The sequence below is a fragment of the Gopherus evgoodei genome, chromosome 1 (genome assembly GCF_007399415.2).
Source record: "Gopherus evgoodei ecotype Sinaloan lineage chromosome 1, rGopEvg1_v1.p, whole genome shotgun sequence".
In the NCBI taxonomy this organism is placed as follows: Eukaryota; Metazoa; Chordata; order Testudines; family Testudinidae; genus Gopherus; species Gopherus evgoodei.
Genome location: NC_044322.1, coordinates 148,087,588 through 148,104,526, shown reverse-complemented (window position 1 = coordinate 148,104,526; position 16,939 = coordinate 148,087,588). Strand labels below are relative to the sequence as shown.

At 39.3% G+C, this 16,939-nt stretch overlaps 1 protein-coding gene across 2 annotated transcripts in view; it reads right to left on the bottom strand.

Annotated features, from left to right (window-relative positions):
• Positions 1-16,939, bottom strand: part of IL1RAPL1 (interleukin 1 receptor accessory protein like 1) — a 1,148,381-nt gene that overhangs the window by 28,513 nt on the left and 1,102,929 nt on the right. For both annotated transcript variants that reach the window (XM_030575237.1, XM_030575247.1), the window contains exon 8: positions 14,333-14,478. In XM_030575237.1, coding sequence (XP_030431097.1) covers positions 14,333-14,478 — 146 coding nt within the window. The remainder of the gene's footprint in view (positions 1-14,332; positions 14,479-16,939) is intronic.

The following is a 16,939-nucleotide window of genomic DNA, read 5'->3' as shown; positions in this document are numbered from 1 at the left end:
CATTAATTTGGGGAGCTCTGAACCTGGATCCTGAGGGGAGGACATAACAAACTGTTTATTGTAATTGCTTCTGTCCTGAAGCCTTATTAAAATGAGATCATTTTGTTAACGTGTGTTGGCTTCTCCTTTCCTCAGGCAAAGCTATTACCATGAAACATTGAGGTGGGGCACACCTGCAGCACCACACCAGGCCAAAAAGGGACACACAGGGACTGCCAACACCTTTACAGTGGATATGGGATTTTATAGCTATGTAACTATACTACTATGTCAGGCCTCAATCCTGAAATGACTTACACAGATTTCTTAACTTTAAGGACTGTGAGTAATCTCATCGAAAGCAGTGGGACTACTCAGACTCTCTCAGATTAAGCATGTACATAATTCTCTGCAGCACTGGGGCATAAGGTCCCTATTTCTGTCATTTCTATATTCTTACATGATTCTGCTTATTTTGGACAATCAAGCCCCACAGCTTGTATAGGTCAGCCTATACCTCCGAAAGTGTGGGTTGAGAATTCTTATATGGATTCTAACAATAATCAATATGATTTTGAAGGGAATTATTTCAATATACTGATTAAAATTCATACCTGTTGTGTTGTAGGATAAAGCACAAGCTCTACAAAAATGGTTTTGGCAGCTGAAGTAAATAGTAATTTGTCTAATAAAGTGAATTTAGCGTAGAAAAGAACTGTTTGTGATAACGTAAGGAGAAGGTTGGCTAATAGAGGAACATTTCCTTGGGTCATATGACAGACACTCCCACTGAAAAACAGGCAGTGTTTAGAATGGGCGAAAGAGTGACACATACACATAAAGATTAAAGTTGAGTGAGGAAAAGTACATTTTTTTTGCAAATAAAACATTTATGAGGACTGTACAATAATTCATCATTTAAATGTTTGGCATATGGTAGTGCATCTTTACAGAGCATTTGAATATGCAGATATACTATTTTATACCTATCCTTTCATTTGTAATGATTTCTATGTGCCAGTAAAATCTACTCTTATTCAAGACAACTGGAATAGGTTCATAGATATTGTTACCTGTGGACAATCACTGGTGAACACCTCAGAGTATTTCCATACTGCAATCAAAAGTGTGACTGAAGCATATGTCATAAACAGATAGTTAAAGGTTAATGTCTCTTTTACCTGTAAAGGGTTAACAAACAGGGAACCAAACACCTGACCAGAAGACCAATCAGGAAACAAGATACTTTCAAATCTCAGTGGAGGGAAGCCTTCGTTTGTGTTTTTTGGGTTTTGCTTTGTTCTCTCTGGGTCCTGGAAGGGACTAGACGTGCAACCAGCTTTCTTGCCAATCTCCCTGCTACAGTCTCTTATATATTCAGAACAGTGAGTATTTTAGTAAGAAAGGCGGTTATAGTCTTTTGACTGTTTTCTGTATTTGCAAATGTGTATTTGGCTGGAAGTATTTTAAATTGTATTTCTGCTGAGGAGAATTTTTCTCCAGTTTCTATAAGCTGACAGACCCTGTAACTTTTACCATCTAAATTGGAGAGATAACTTTTACTCTTTTTCTTTCTTTTTATTAAAAGTTTTGCTTTTAAGACCTGTCTGATTTTTCCCTTTGTTGAGGCTCAAGGGAATTGAGTTTGTACTTAACGGAGAATCCCTTTGTTTTAGATTCATGGAGCTTGAATCTGTTTTGCCTCTGGGTGAGGGAGAAAGGGGAGAGGGGTAACGGACATTCCTCCCTGTTTTAATATTCAAGGAGTTTGAATCACGGTAATCTTCCAGGGTAACCCAGGGAGGGAAATCCTAGGAGACGCACGGGTGAGGGAAAGAGTTTACTTTCCCTGTGTTAAGATCCAGGGGGTCTGGGTCTTGGGGGTCCCCAGGGAAGGTTTTGGAGGGACCAGAATGTATCAGGCACTGGAATTCCTGATTACTGGCAGCTTATCAGATCTAAGCAGGTAATTAAGCTTAGAGGAATTCATGCTGGTATCCCAACTTTTGGACTCTAAGGTTCAGATTGGGGAAAGATACTATGACAGCATATGTAAACAGACCTGAGCTAGCTAGTTCAAACAACAATAGCAGTGAAGCTGCGGCATGATGGGCAGCAGTATGCGCTGTATGAGCTCTCCCAGGACCCTGGGTATGTACTCAAGTGGCTAGCCTGTGCTGCTGCTATAGCTTCACTGACATTATTCCAGCTAGCTAGATCAAAGCTAGCACAGGTATGTCTGCATATACTGCAATCACATCTCCGATGCAATGTAGATATACATACAGTATTCTGTCCTCAGTAAAAGCAGAGTCTGAAGAGCTTAACAAGTTGACTACTAAGTCAAAAACTACTAAGAAAACTGTTAAAACTGTAGAAAAAGAATCTGATGTACGTCCCAGTTGGCAACATAGCACTGCCCTGACAGAGACCAGGGATCTGGGAGCAAGTTTAGTACTCTCGCTAAGGTTTTCCATAGAGGTGCCATACTTCTTGGGAATGAAAAGGCCAAGAGCCTTTCTGATGTATGAAACAAGGTTATAGAATGTCTTGGGTTATATATTTGGTCTCAAAATAGATACTTATTAGATCTGAGATTGTGTACAATAGTGGCAGCAAACTTTTTTTTTCCAGGGGAGAGGGTAAATCAGAGAGAAGATCAAATGTACGCCTTTGGCTGTTTATAAACTATATCTAAAGTAGCTGTGAATCACACTAGGAAGTCTTAGAATTGTCCAACAAACAAAGAACATGCAGGCTTCTTAGATGACTACTAGATTTTTTTTTCTACAATCATTTCTTATTTAAGAAAATAGCTGGTGATAATTCCCATTCTGTTGCTCTTTCAGAGTGAAACCTGGAAAAAAGCTTTTGCTAGCATATAAACAGATTGTCTTGTATAATATAAGATATACAGGTTTAATACATTAACAAACATAGTGGTTCAGAGTTTTATTGTAATGGAGTTTTGTTTCTATTGGGAACTTACATTTTTGCCTAATTGTTGAAGTCATTAGGAACAATTAACAGACATTCTAGTGTAAAAACCTGTTAGTAACAGATCTCATATGATGAGCTCCCATTTGAAATCTTGGAAGTCTTACAGAATTTCAGTACATTACGGCAGAGGGAACTATTAGACCTGTAGTTTGTTTGCAGAGGTTACAATAGGAGTTGCTCCTTCTTGTCTCACTCAAGTCTGAATAGTCAATCATCACCATCAGTCTGTGGAATATAGGCCATAATCAAGTCCTAATGACTGAAAATGTTCTTGAGATGAGCAATTTGGCTTACTTAAGCTCCTTAACTCACAAAACAGCATTATAGTGTCATGACAGTGATGCTATCATTAAAACTTTGTCAACAGATCTGCTATGAAAGCCGAGGAACTAAACTCATAGAATACTGGAATTATCTGGAAAATGGAATTTTAGTACCATTATAAATATGGCAAACAAAATTAAAATAATCAAAGTAAATAGAATGCTTTGAGGTCAGACACAAACCCATAGAAGACAAGTCTTGAGTTAAGCTTGCCTATGCTTCCTCAATATGCGTTATCATCCCAATATACTGCTAGACCTTATAATGAACAGGGGTGATCTTCTATATCATATAAGATAGATAGACAAACCACCCTAGTACAGTGACTTAGTTGAAACACTGATGGCTTGAAGAATTCCACTGAATCTTGCTCTGAATAAGACCAAACAATATTTCTTACCTGGTGTGTGTGTGCGTGTGTGTGTGTGGTCTGACTGCACAATGAGACAGTCTTTCTAATCTAGTAAAGGAAGTTATAGCCAATGCCCTATTTGGAGCTTTCAGGCATGTCTTCAGTAGTTTATTGTTGATGATTTCCATCGCTAAAAACAAAGTGGTTAAACACCCTAACCTAACTAATGAAAATTATTTTATGAAAAAACAAACAACAACTAATAGATTACAGGCAATTGAGGAACTGAAGGAATACAAAAAAGCCCTTCCAGGGAAGAAACGATATAAGCCCTGCAGAGGGTTTAACTATTTTACTAGGGACACTGTAGTCAGGAGAATCAGTAACCACTAATCCTGACCTACATAATATATGTTCTCATACATGGATATTTGCACTGGTGTAGCCAGACCATAGAAAAGAATTAACAGGTAAGACATCTGTTCTTCTGTGGTCAGTCTGTTACCAGCACAGAAGATGTTTACTGACAAACAGCACCTCCAAATACAAACAGTAAGCACAGACCTGGGAAAGAATTTTTTTAATTTGTATTTTATTATTTTTTCCCTGCGAAGGGAGGGAAAGAAAAGGAAGGAAACCACAGGAAGGGGAAAGGAGAACAACATCTGTTTCTATCTGCAAGGAACTAATCACAGGTTTGTAAAAAGTTAGATCAAATCTTTTCAAATTTGTCTGAGGGCACTTTCCCTGAAACATTACCTGCTCTGTAGCTGCCAGGTCAGCCAAGTTAATGAGCCAAATTTCTATCCTTGGTGGCAGTCTGCTGTTTCATCTAAGCAATAAGAGTCATTTGGTTATAAGCACTGCTCTAGAGAACCAAGCTTTCAGTGAACTGGAGAGCTTCCAAGATGATGGGATATATCCCAAAACACAGTTCTAGGAAGTAATTTTTAAGGAGGTATCCATTATCATATTAATCTCTTGCCTACTTCTAGCCAAAAGGACTGTATCTTGGGATAGTCCCAAAACATATGAGCCAGCTTTGCTCTCGGAGACTTTCAATTCCAGCAGCAGTCTATTTCGGCAGGGCCCATACACTGTAACCTGTGTGAGGACCAGTGTGAATGAAATTATTTCCTGCTCAATCAACTTTAATAGTAGATCGATAATAGAGTTTTTAATGTTTTGCAAGGCACTTCCCCATTGGCTAGAGTTCAAAGACATATACAAACCTTTGTTCCAGGCAATCTAAATTAGGCAGGGTCTTTTGGGTCAGGAAGTCATAACAGTTTATATATCTGGTTGGGTGAACCTATGAAACTTTGTTTACATCAACAACAATCCTGCAGCCTCTGGTGCTCCCAGTGCATCAAGACCAAATACGTCTTTCAAGGGATGCTTAAGCTGCAAGTAATGCCATGCAGCTGGATCAGATAGTTTGTATTCATAGAAACATAGAATCATAGGACTGGAAGGGACCTTAAGAGGTCATCTAGTTCAGTCCTCTGCACTCATGGAAGGTCTAACTATTATCTAGATCATTTCTGACAGGTGTTTGTCTAACCTGCTTTTAAAAATCTCCAGTGATGGAGATTCCGCAACCTCTCTGGACAATTTATTTCAGTGCTTAACCACCCTGACAGTTAGGAAATTTTTCCTAATGTCCATAGGTGCTGACTTCTGCTCGCACCAGTGGGTGCTCAACCCCCCTCTGCTCCTGGCCCCACCCCAATGCCACCTCTACCCCATCCCCTCCTTCTCCTGCCCTACCTCCATTCTAACCCCTTCCCCAAAGTCCCCCCCCCGTGCTCTAAGGGGAGGAGGTGGAGGCAGAGGAGGAGACGGTGAGGTGAGCTGAGGAGGGGAGCTTGGCTGCCAGTGGGTGCAGAGCACCTACTAATTTTTCCCCATGGGTGCTCCAGCCCCAGAGCACCCACAGAGTCGGCACCTGTGCTAATGTCCAACCTAAACCTTCCTTGAAGCAGTTTAAGCCCATTGCTTTTTCTCCTATCCTCAGAGATTAAGAATTTTTTTTCTCCGTCTTCCTTGTAAAAAACTTTTATGTACTTGAAAACTGTTATTATGTCCCCCCTCATTCTTCTCTTTTCCGCACTAAACAAATTCAGTTTTTTCAATCTTCCTTCACAGGTCATGTTTTCTAGACCTTTAATCATTTTTGTTGCTCTTCTCTGGATGCTCTCCGATTTGTCCACATCCTACTTGAAATCTGGCACATAGCACTGGACACAATACTCCAGCTGAGGCTTAATCAGCGTAGAATAAAGCGGAAGAATTACTTCTCATATCTTGTTTACAACACTCCTGCTAATACAAGCCAGAATGATGTTCATTTTTTTTGCAACAGCGTTACACTGTTGACTCATATTTTGCTTGTGGTCCACTATGACCCCCAGGTCCCTTTCTGCAGTGCTCCTTCCTAGGCAGTCATTTCCATTTTGTATGAGTGCAACTGACTGTTCTTTCCTAAGTGGAGTACTTTGCATTTGTCCTTACTCAATTTCATCCTACTTACTTCAGACACATTTCTCTGGTTTGTCCAGTTCATTTTGAATTTTAATCCTATATTCCAAAGCACTTGCAACCCCTCCCAGCTTAGTATCATCTGTAGACTTTATAAGTGTCCTCTCCATGCCATTATCTAAATCATTGATGAAGATATTGAACAGAACTGGACCCAGAACTGATCCCTATGGGACCCTAGTTGTTATGTCCTTCGAGCATGACTATAAACCACTGATAACTACTCCCTGGGAATGGTTTTCCAACCAGTTTTGCACTCATCTTATAGTAGCTCCATTTGTCCCAGCCTCTGCTGACCAGTCTCTTTGCTTCCCTTCTCAATTTTTTACAATTCTACTATTATGATTAATATTCATTACTATCAACTTCCTCTTTCTTCTATTTGTTATATATTACTTTTATTTTTTTATAGCTGCCTTCACTTCCCCTCTAAACCAGGCTGGTTTTTTAACCACTATGGCCTTCTTCCTCAACTGTGGGATTGTGGGCATCTAGTAAAATGTTCTGAAACAATTCCCAATTATTATTTATATTTTTATGATTAAATTTTTCCTCCCAGCTAATCTGGCTCAGAATTGTTTTCAGCTTTGTGAAATTGGCCCTTTTAAAGCACCAAGTGTGTGTAAATGTATTTGCACATTATAAATGTGATGAAGTCATGATCCCTGCTACCTAAGCTAGCTACCATTTATTTTTCATCTGGTGATTAGTTCCTTTTTATCTGTCACAACAAGATCTAGTACAGAATCTCCCATGTTGAATGCAACACTTTTTTCAGTTAGGAGATTGCTGTCTATGATATTTAAAAATTCCAAGGATATGCCTGAGGCCTCTGGCATATGTCATATAGCAGATCAATTGACAGACCCAAATTATCCTTTTATCTATCCACCCTCTCCACATGGCTTCTTGTCAATTGTCAAAAATGCAGGTTGCCCCAAAGTAGAGCATCAAAGTGAGAGAAGGGATGGAATTTAATTTTTCTAGCCAGAGGGATCCATGTTTTATAGACAATTCTGTAGTTGACATTTTATGATGAAAATGGCAATGCTCTGTATCCAGTATTCTTGCTAACAGAAAGGGCTGTAACAACTCCTGTTCCACCAGCAGCCAAGGAAGGATCAGCTTTGTTGTGTTCTGGAGCCATAAGGCTGCCTGCCAGCTGGGGAAATAGAAGCCTTCAGATGTGATTGGGAATTTGCACAAAGTCAATCTAGGTCTCCTCACTAATTTTCCTAAAATAAAATGGAAGAATAGTAACTTGGAGATTCTCAGGATATACAGTATCCAGGGAAGCACATTCATTTTGTTAATTTTACCAGAAAGGCTATTGTTAAGGGGTCTGCCCAAATCTCTCATAATTTGGGCTAATATGGACTCTAGATTAATTTTGTCCAGATTCTCCATTTCACTGGGGCTGAGGATCACTAAATGTTTCAGTACATTTGGGTTACCATCTAAAATTCCAAGAAAAATGTTTTCAGGGCACAGAAGGGAGTTTGGGAACAGTCTATCACAGGGGGACTGGTCTGAGATCTCAGTGACTGGAAAACTGTGTGCCAGAGCCATCAAACTACTTCGGCTGTGTTTTGTGGTGATGTGCAATGGCTCCCAAGTGGCTGCCTCACACAGCTACTCCACCAAAGCTTCTACCTCACTCTGGCCAAAAGGCATCTAAACAAATGACTGGATTTTTGCAAAACACTCACTTATGTGATTTTGAAATACTGTTCTTGATCTACTTAGGGTGATCCTGGCCTGGAACTTTGTGATCCCAGTTTGCGGCCTTTGGGCAGGGTGAAAAGTTTTGAAGGAAAGATTAATTTTAAGGGCCTTTCTAATATCAAAGGGAATGAAGGATTTCCTCCTTGGGCGATGGATGAGACAGATGTCTGGAAGAGCTGTATCCTATTAAAGGTGAAAAGCATTATTGAGAAAAGTGCTGTAGGGCAAGTGTGATGGAGTATCTGGTGTTGGTAAAAAATATAAGAGGAATTTTAAAAAGGCAGGTAATTTACCCATTTGCTGAGCGAAGCTCGCAAGCACAAACCTTGAAGGAATTAAAATCTCTACCCAACAGTGTGAAGTGGTTTGAAGGGAATACAAAATAAGGACAAATGCTTTCTTATTCTCTAGGAGGAAGAGAGAATTTTTATCTTGTACAAGACCTGTTCTATCGTCTCCATAGGGTGATCCAAGAGGGCCTCCATTTCTCTTATGGTTTGATATTCAGTGAGGCTGAGCATCTACAGCTTACAGTGACTTTAATCCTGTCATTAGTGGCTAGCTCCCTATGGATGTGATACTCAGAGATATGTCCATGAGAGGGCTCATTCATTAGCCTGGAGGAAATGCAAGGATGTGCTCACATTAAGCTTCTGTTTTCCTTCTGACTTCCTCATGGAGTCCATTTAGTTTTGAGCAACTTCTGCAGGTACCTTACTTTTGCAAATAACCCATTGACACAACTAAGATTGACTGAGCTGAGTAGAATCAGAGTGGAGCAATGGCTCCTGGGAAAGGAGAAAATGACTAAAATATTTGAATTCATGTTTCTGACCTCCAGATTTTCTCCTTGGAGGTACATATTTTCTCATTCTGTGTAAGTATCATCTGGCTCTGAGATGCCTGATCATATGGGTTGGCCTTAATGAGCTCTTGTTTTGTTTTCACCACCAAAGACAACCACTGAAATATCTGTGATGACATTCCAATGACTTTCTTTGTCTTCTACAGTGAAGGAGCTCAGAGGAATGAAATGAAATGAAATTCCCTCCTACATTACTGCGCTTATAGTGACCAGCACTTAGGTGAATGTTCTTGGGAATGAAGCAAGTTGAAAGGGCAAGGCAGTGAACCGAAAATGATTCTGATGGATATAGATTTCAGCAAGCTAGTAGGATTTGTAGATAAAACTGATTGAGATTGAGATTGGTCGATGCTAAATTATCTCTCAGGTCCTCTGGTCTCAGTTTTTTTTCTTATCAACATCAGTATAACGTCCAGAGTTTGAACATACAACTGATCCTTTTTAACCAGGAATATCTTATTTGAAATATGCCTGCTTAAGGGTGTTGCAACATTACTCTTCTGGCTAAGACTGCCTGTATTTTACCTGGGAGCTTTATGCAATGTTGATCTATGTTATTTGACATTGAAGGCCAGATGATATGTGAATTGATTTTTATGGCCTATGTTGGAAAAGCATGACATACCTTATTCACCTAATTTACTGCCATCCAGGTTAAGGCTGATCTGGAGATATTAGGACAGCAGAATTGCATGACTGAGAGCTGGTAGACTTGATGCATGGCTGTCTCAGTGGCTGTCATGTGCAAGTAAGATATTCCCTTCAGGGCTGAAGGAGTGAACTTTACAATATGACTCCTGAATTTACTTTTGAAGTTCAGTACAAGAAAGCTGATCTTTCTGTCATCATTCTGTTGATCTAGCCCTGGGTTTCTCAAACAGGGGTTTCCGCTTGTGTAGGGAAAGCCCCTGGTGGGCCAGGCTGGTGTGTTTACCTGCCCCATCCGCAGGTCCGGCCGATCGCAGCTCCCACTGGCTGCGGATCGCTGCTCCAGGCCAACGGGAGCTGCTGGAAGTGGCGTGGGCCAACGGACAAACTGGCAGCTGCTTCCAGCAGCTCCCAGTGGCCCGGAGCAGCTATTCACGGCGAATGGGAGCCACGATCGGCCAGACCTGCGGACGAGGCAGGTAAACACAATGGCCAGGCCTGCTAGGGGCTTTCCCTACATAAGCGGTGACCCCATTTGAGAAACCCTGATCTAGCCAGAGTTCCTTACCATCTGTATTTTCTCAGCAAGAGAACAATGTTCTGTGGATGGATGAATGAACTAGGAGTACAATGTGTAGAAAACATGAGATCCTTTCCCCAGCCTTTAGATATTAGCTGGCCCCTTCTCAAGCTTTATCATTGTGAAGGCGGGTGGTACTGATACTACAGAGGTCAGCAGAATATATTATACAGAGCAACAACTACTTTTTCTCTTCTTCAATTTTCCCATTGGAAAAGTCAGTCAAAAATTGATCTTTTCCTTTTGAAAATTTGGATTTTGACAAAACTCCATTTTCTAATGGGAAAATCTTTCATGTGAAATGTTTTCACCAGCCCTAGGTTATAAAGATCAAAGGGAGCAGACCAGTTATGACAGGTGGGTAAACAAACAAGCATACTGGTGTGACTGCTACTGTGGAGCAAGATGCAAGAATGCAATGGTGACAGTGGGCCAAGAAGACATGCATACAGTCTTCAAAAAAGACATTGGCTACGATCTGCTATAATAAAGGGAAAAATAGCAGACCCCTGTGTCTTCCCCACTGGCAGATGGACCACAGAAAATGTTATAATGTTAGTGTATCTATTTTGCTTCTTAATCATAAAAATAAAAATGTATGACATGGTGAAACATTTGATCACTTTCTTTATGGTGTTTTGTCTGCTAAAATGCACAGCCAAAATTTTTCCACAAGTTAATGTGCAGATAAAGGCTATCTTGTAATTCCAAGTTACCATGCATTTAAACATTACCATGGAAGATTTGCTCTATGACAAAAGACAGTCTCACTTTTCAGGAGATACCATTATTCAAGGATATTGTCTTACATTATATTACTTATTATATTGGTAAGCTGTGGGCCTGTTTCCTTGAATTTAAACCTCACGGAAATATAATACTGCAGTGCATGATTCACACATTATATATTATAAAACGGTCTGCCATAAATTAGCTTGTACTTGGTTGTCTATAAAAATCTGTTTCTGGAGGGTTCCAAAATCTAGTTGAAGATGTACCAGATTTACAAATGATAAATGATAGACCCCACTGATAACTTAACAAAATCAAGAAGCTGTATCGAAGAAGCAGAATTCTCTTCTCCTGGATAAAAGGAAAAGAACTTGATTTGAACAATGGTGAAGTAAGGAGGTTATGTAAGCAGAATGCAGAATGGAAATGAGGACTCCTATGATTCTCCTCCCATCCCTTCCACTACGGATTCTCTTTGTTAACTTGGGCAAGACATTTAGGCTCAGATTTTTCAAGATATTGAGAGATTGCTGTACTTAGCATTATAATGTCTAACTGATCCTAAATCCCAAAGTGCCTAAATTCCTTCTGAAAATAAGATTTAGGCTCCTAAATCACTTAAGCATCATAACGCTGAGCGCAACACTTAAATACCTTGAAAAATCTGGGCTTTAATCTCTCTGTAACTCAGTTTTCTCATGGTAAATGGGTAGACTACCATCTCACAGGGACTCTCATGCTTCACATTTGACTGATATTCGTAGAGCTCTTTGTGGTCCATAGATGATGCTGATATTATTATGAGAAATAATACTTGACTCTTACGCAGTATAGTGCTTTATATTTTAAAAACACTGAACAAACACTTTCAAGTATCTTTGTGATGTAGGTAAGTAATATTATCACATTTTGCAAACAGTAAAACTGACACAGAGGTTAAGTAACTTGATCAGGGACACACAGTAAATGGCAGAGAGAGTGTTTTGAGATCCCATCCCTGAGCTCAGTTATTCTTACCGTGATTTATCTAAATTGACTCTGGCTGTACTGCATCCTATTTGCAGAATAATTTTACCATTTTCAAAGTCTCAGAGCACTTAGTGATCTTAACCTCAGGAGATCATCCTTCACTGAGTGAAAGTCATTTAGAATTAAACATCCTTATGATAATATATTACGAAAACATATATAGTTAGAGTTAACAGAGGGGTAGTTGTTTTAAATCAATGATTACATTGAGTTGATACAACTGGAAAAGATCTTTGTTTACCAATAAGGCTTTTCATCTTCACTTCTTTTTGAACAGTGCTATTGCATTGTATATAGAGTTTATGAAGTTTTAATCCATTGTTTATGTATCTAATAAGCATTCCAGATCCAGCATTTTTATTTGTTTAAAAAGCAAGTTGCAAAACAAAAAAAGTCAGCAATTAAAACTTAAAACCTTGCAGTACCACTCTAGATGTCTTTTAATGTTTGGGAAGCAAATTTCCCTAATTTATTGCTAGTTACCGATTGCACCAAATAATGAGAAATTAATAAATACACATTCCTAGCAGAGACTAAATGTGAGTCTAAACAAGGAATCTAAAACAGAGTGTTGCCATGGTAATTTACAGAAAACCAAGCAAGCTGTGCAAAGCTTGTCCTTCTAGGAGACCTGAGAGACTAGTTAGAATTTTTATCTGTCATGGTTAATTTCTCATTTTACTGAAACAGTTGTCAAAGTGCAATGTATGTAGAATGCTCATGATAGTACCTTTTGCATTTTACAGACCCACTAGAGTCACTTTTCGAACAAATATTTCAGATTCACAGCTATTTTTTAAAAAGTATGCCATTTCTAACTTTTTGCTCATCGTGATGATGTTTTGATTTTCTGAAGATTTCTTCACATACATGTCATCACAAGGCTACATGCTATGATGTGTTTACTATACTGACAGCTCCATGAAGGGAGATGGGGGAACAGAGTGAATTTGCAAAGTTTAGGCCATGTACATTGCCAGATTAAAAGGCTGGCAGTGGCAAAACTCCTACATGGGTAAGTTCTATGTAGTGTCATAGTCTTACTGTTATTGCTGATATGGAAAAATAACAGAAAGGGTGATGATAATAAAAAAGATCTATTAATTATCAATCAATTATTGTTTTTAAACTCACCAAAACTTTGAAATTATTTATCCTAAAAGATCTGTACATTAATTTTACGATTAGATGATAACCTATGGGGTTTTATAGTGTTCACTGAATTGATCTCATGACATGGTCTGAATAGACCCTTGCCTACCTGCTGGTCTATTAATAAACTTCAAAAAGGGGGTAGCTGGTTTAGAATAATTTCCAATTCAATACTTGCAAGAATAAATGGCAATTCACCTACTGTATAAATGCCAAGCCAAACAGATCATTTGATTATTTTTACGTTCTTACCTCTCATGAGATAAGTGCTACACCTTAGTGCAGCAGAATAGGCACAAAGCATTATTGTGCTATTATTTTGGAGTGGGTGGGAAAGAAACTTAAAATGTTACTATTTATGATAGTTTCCCTTGCGGTCCCATTTTGGATTTACCCAAATTTCTCATGTGACAAGACTAAAACTAAAGAACTGACTGCTGTCTTAATGTAAACAGACACTTGAGAAACACAATAAGAAACTGGCCCTTTAATAAAGGGGTTAAAAATAAGCACAATAAAAAGCTGACATTGATCTTGATCTTTCATTTCTTATTCAAGCCAATGGGATTTTGCTGGAGTATGAAGAGCATCAGACATAGCACAGGTCAAAATGGAATACATTATAGGAGATAAAGTGGGCAAGTGGATTGAGAGTCTTGTTTAGCAAAGTGCTTTCTGTCTCATCCTAATTATCTCAGCGGGAGACTACTGTAGCCATTAGTTAGGCTCAAAGCACCTGATATCAGTGGATAGTGAAAACAGGGAGACCTTTAGGTGTTTATCTCGCAATACTCTCTCTCTCAGAGACCTTTAGATTAAATACATTCAAACAAAAATCTCTGCAAAATGGGGTGACTCAGAAAAGGCAGTAACTTTCCTAGTGGAATTTTTATGTACTTTTTTCAACAGGAATCTATTAGCTATAACTTTTCTAATATCTGGGCTTTTTTTTTTAAATAGAAAATGATTAAAGTTATCTTACTAATTTCCTGCCCTACTAAACTTTTATCAGTTTCCGCACACATGAGTTAAATGCATCCGGCGAAGTGGGTATTCACCCACGGAAGCTCATGCTCCAAAACATCTGTTAGTCTATAAGGTGCCACAGGACTCTTTGCTACTTTTACAGATCCAGACTAACACGGCTACCCCTCTGATAAATGTATCCTGTACACAGTCATTATTAAAGTATTATTTTATTATATTTCTTGTGGTGACAATCATAGTTAACATTGGGCTTCCCTGGTTTATTTCATAGAACTTCACAGATGCAGGGAAGCAAACAATCAGCCTTTGCCTTTCAGTATCTTAGGCTGATAAAGCTAAGGGTATCCTCTGAAGGAAAGTTTACAAATGCAACATCATTACAATGTACAGTAGCTATGTTAAAAAGTCATATATTTACCCCTCTTATGTAGAAGAATGCTGGCATGTCTGCGTCCATTTCCATTTTCAACATAACATGAGTAATTTCCTAGGTCCCCTTCTTCCACCGAGTCAAGAATTAATGAGATGGAGACTTCCTGTTCTCCAAGATGTTCCTTAATAACTCTACAAAAATGAAATAATTCAGACATAAGAATCTTTTTGTACCATGGCAGAGCATTAGATAATCATAATATAACATTACTCACAATTCACAGCACTCTGCATCAAACCATAGCCAAATTTGAAACCAAGCTTTATTAGATTATATGATGCTCTTTTCTTCCTCATTCCTAATGAGGAGGTTTGGCTTTGTAGCTGTTAATGAGAGCTGCAGTTAATTGTCTTCCTTAAGCAGCATGATGCCCACACTGATAATATATTGAGGGTTGGAAAGGAGACTTTGATGAGAAGTTCACATGCAGCTTAAAAGTAGGATCTGATCTCTTGAAATGATGGGATATGGCGTAGGCCTGGAGAGGTTCCAAATGGTTAATTCCAGGTCAAGGGTGCTACAAACGGTATGGTCCAAGTTTTGTTTTTGTCCAAAGGCAATTTCTGAGATGCTTTGACATTTCTAAAGGAAGCAGCATGGCCATTTTTATACTAAGAAAAATAATCACTTCATCTTTATTTTACTACATTCAAGTGGATGATAAAAGCAAGCACCTCCTGTGTAAAAACCTCTTTGGAAAGTTGTCTTCTCTTTCTACCCATTGTCCCCTCACTTGTCCCAGCACCGGTTTTAAAAAAACAACCAAGCAAACAGGAAATTGCTTCAAATGCTCACACCCACACTATTCACATGCCTAAAGAAAATGGAAAACACTCTTCAGGGTCCTCCCTGAACAAACACAGAACCAAGCCAGTTGTGAAGAGGGTTATCACTTCTTGAAAATGTTTAAAGCCCTAAGTCTCTGGATGACAGGCTGTAGGAGAGCTTTAAATAAGAAATACAGCATAGCACAATTCTATGTAATCTGGTGTATTGGATTTGAACTCTGTGGAATAAAATTAGAGTACACTCGAGTGAGATAGTCCTGCCTCCACCTTTCCATCACCTGGGGGAGGTGGAACATGACTTGAATAATGTTGAATGTTTGCCTGGCCTTAGTGGTTTTGATATACGGTTTCCTCTGTTACTTTAGTTTGTCTGAAGATATTGAAGCTTACTTTGAGAATCAGATCAGATTAACAAGGCTATGGAGTAGCAAACCTTTTAGTAAGAGATTAAATTTAAATATGCCAACTTTAGTCTGTCATAAGTATTCATTGTGGATAACATACACATAATCTAAACTGCATATGTAATTCATTACGAAGTCTTTGCTGTCATTTTATACTGGTAACTGTCTATATTTTATACACACACACACACACACACGCACGCACACACACTTATGCATTCATACACAGAGTACTGGCTTATATACTGTGTGGAAGAAGGTTCTTTTCAGACCCATATAGATACTTTAAAATCATATTGTACATCAGCAGTTCTCAAACTTTAGCAACCCAAGGACCCCCATTTTGATTTACAATTTTTCACAGACTCCTCAAGATCCCCACTCAGCCCCAGGCCCCACCCCCACTCCACCTCTTTCTCCTAAGGTCCCATCTCTGCCCCATCTCTTCCTGCCCCTGCTTCATGCCTGTCCCTCCTCTTCCCCACCTCTTTCTGCCCCCTCACCACTCCTCCCTCTCCTTCCCAGCGTTTCCTGCATACCATGGGACAGCTGTTCCCTGGGGTGCAGGAGGCACAAGGAGGGAGGAGGAGGAGTTGATTAGCGGGGCTTTTGGCCCTGGACATGATTCCATCCCCTTCCTAGAGTATGCCCCATCCGTGTTCATTTCCCACCCTCCCAGTGCCTCCTGCATGCCTCTCAACAGCTGTTCCCAGGCATGCAGGAGATGCTGGAAGGGAGAGGGAGGAGTTGGGCAGAGGAGGAATTGATGAGCAGGGCCCACCCCCAGAGTACCCTCATGGACCCTAGTTTGAGAAACGCTTTTGTACATGATTTTCTAGGGTTTGTCAACCAGGGCATTCCTAATGAATAAACAATCTCAGATTAAGGCAGCACTTTTAGAAGCAACACAAGAATATGACATTCCTCCCCAAGCAGCACAGTACATAAGTATTCAGCAGGTATAAGTAGACAAATGAAAGAAAATCATGGGCACTGGAAGACAAGCAACGTTCTTAAGATCTAGTTCTTCTATAAAAATTGAATTTAATTCCTTTCACATATAACAGGAACAATAATATTTAGAAACAAAGGCCAGCTTTTGACACTTACAACATTTTATGCTCCATGGCTTTAAAAATGTATTTATTTGTGAGCCCTGTTTCCTGACATATTTATTTCTCTTGACATCTTCTCAGTAACCTTTCAGTGTTCAATACTGCAATGTTTTCTGTTACTTGATGAAGCCATTGTATGGATTATAATCTGTTACATCACTGCAGTCCTGTGTTATTTATTCTGATTTTGTGGTGCTAAAACTGAGATGAGAATCCTGCCAACTCCTCCACTTTCTCTGTTCCCCCTTTCCAAGTGTAATCTACTCCACAGATTCACACTGGTGT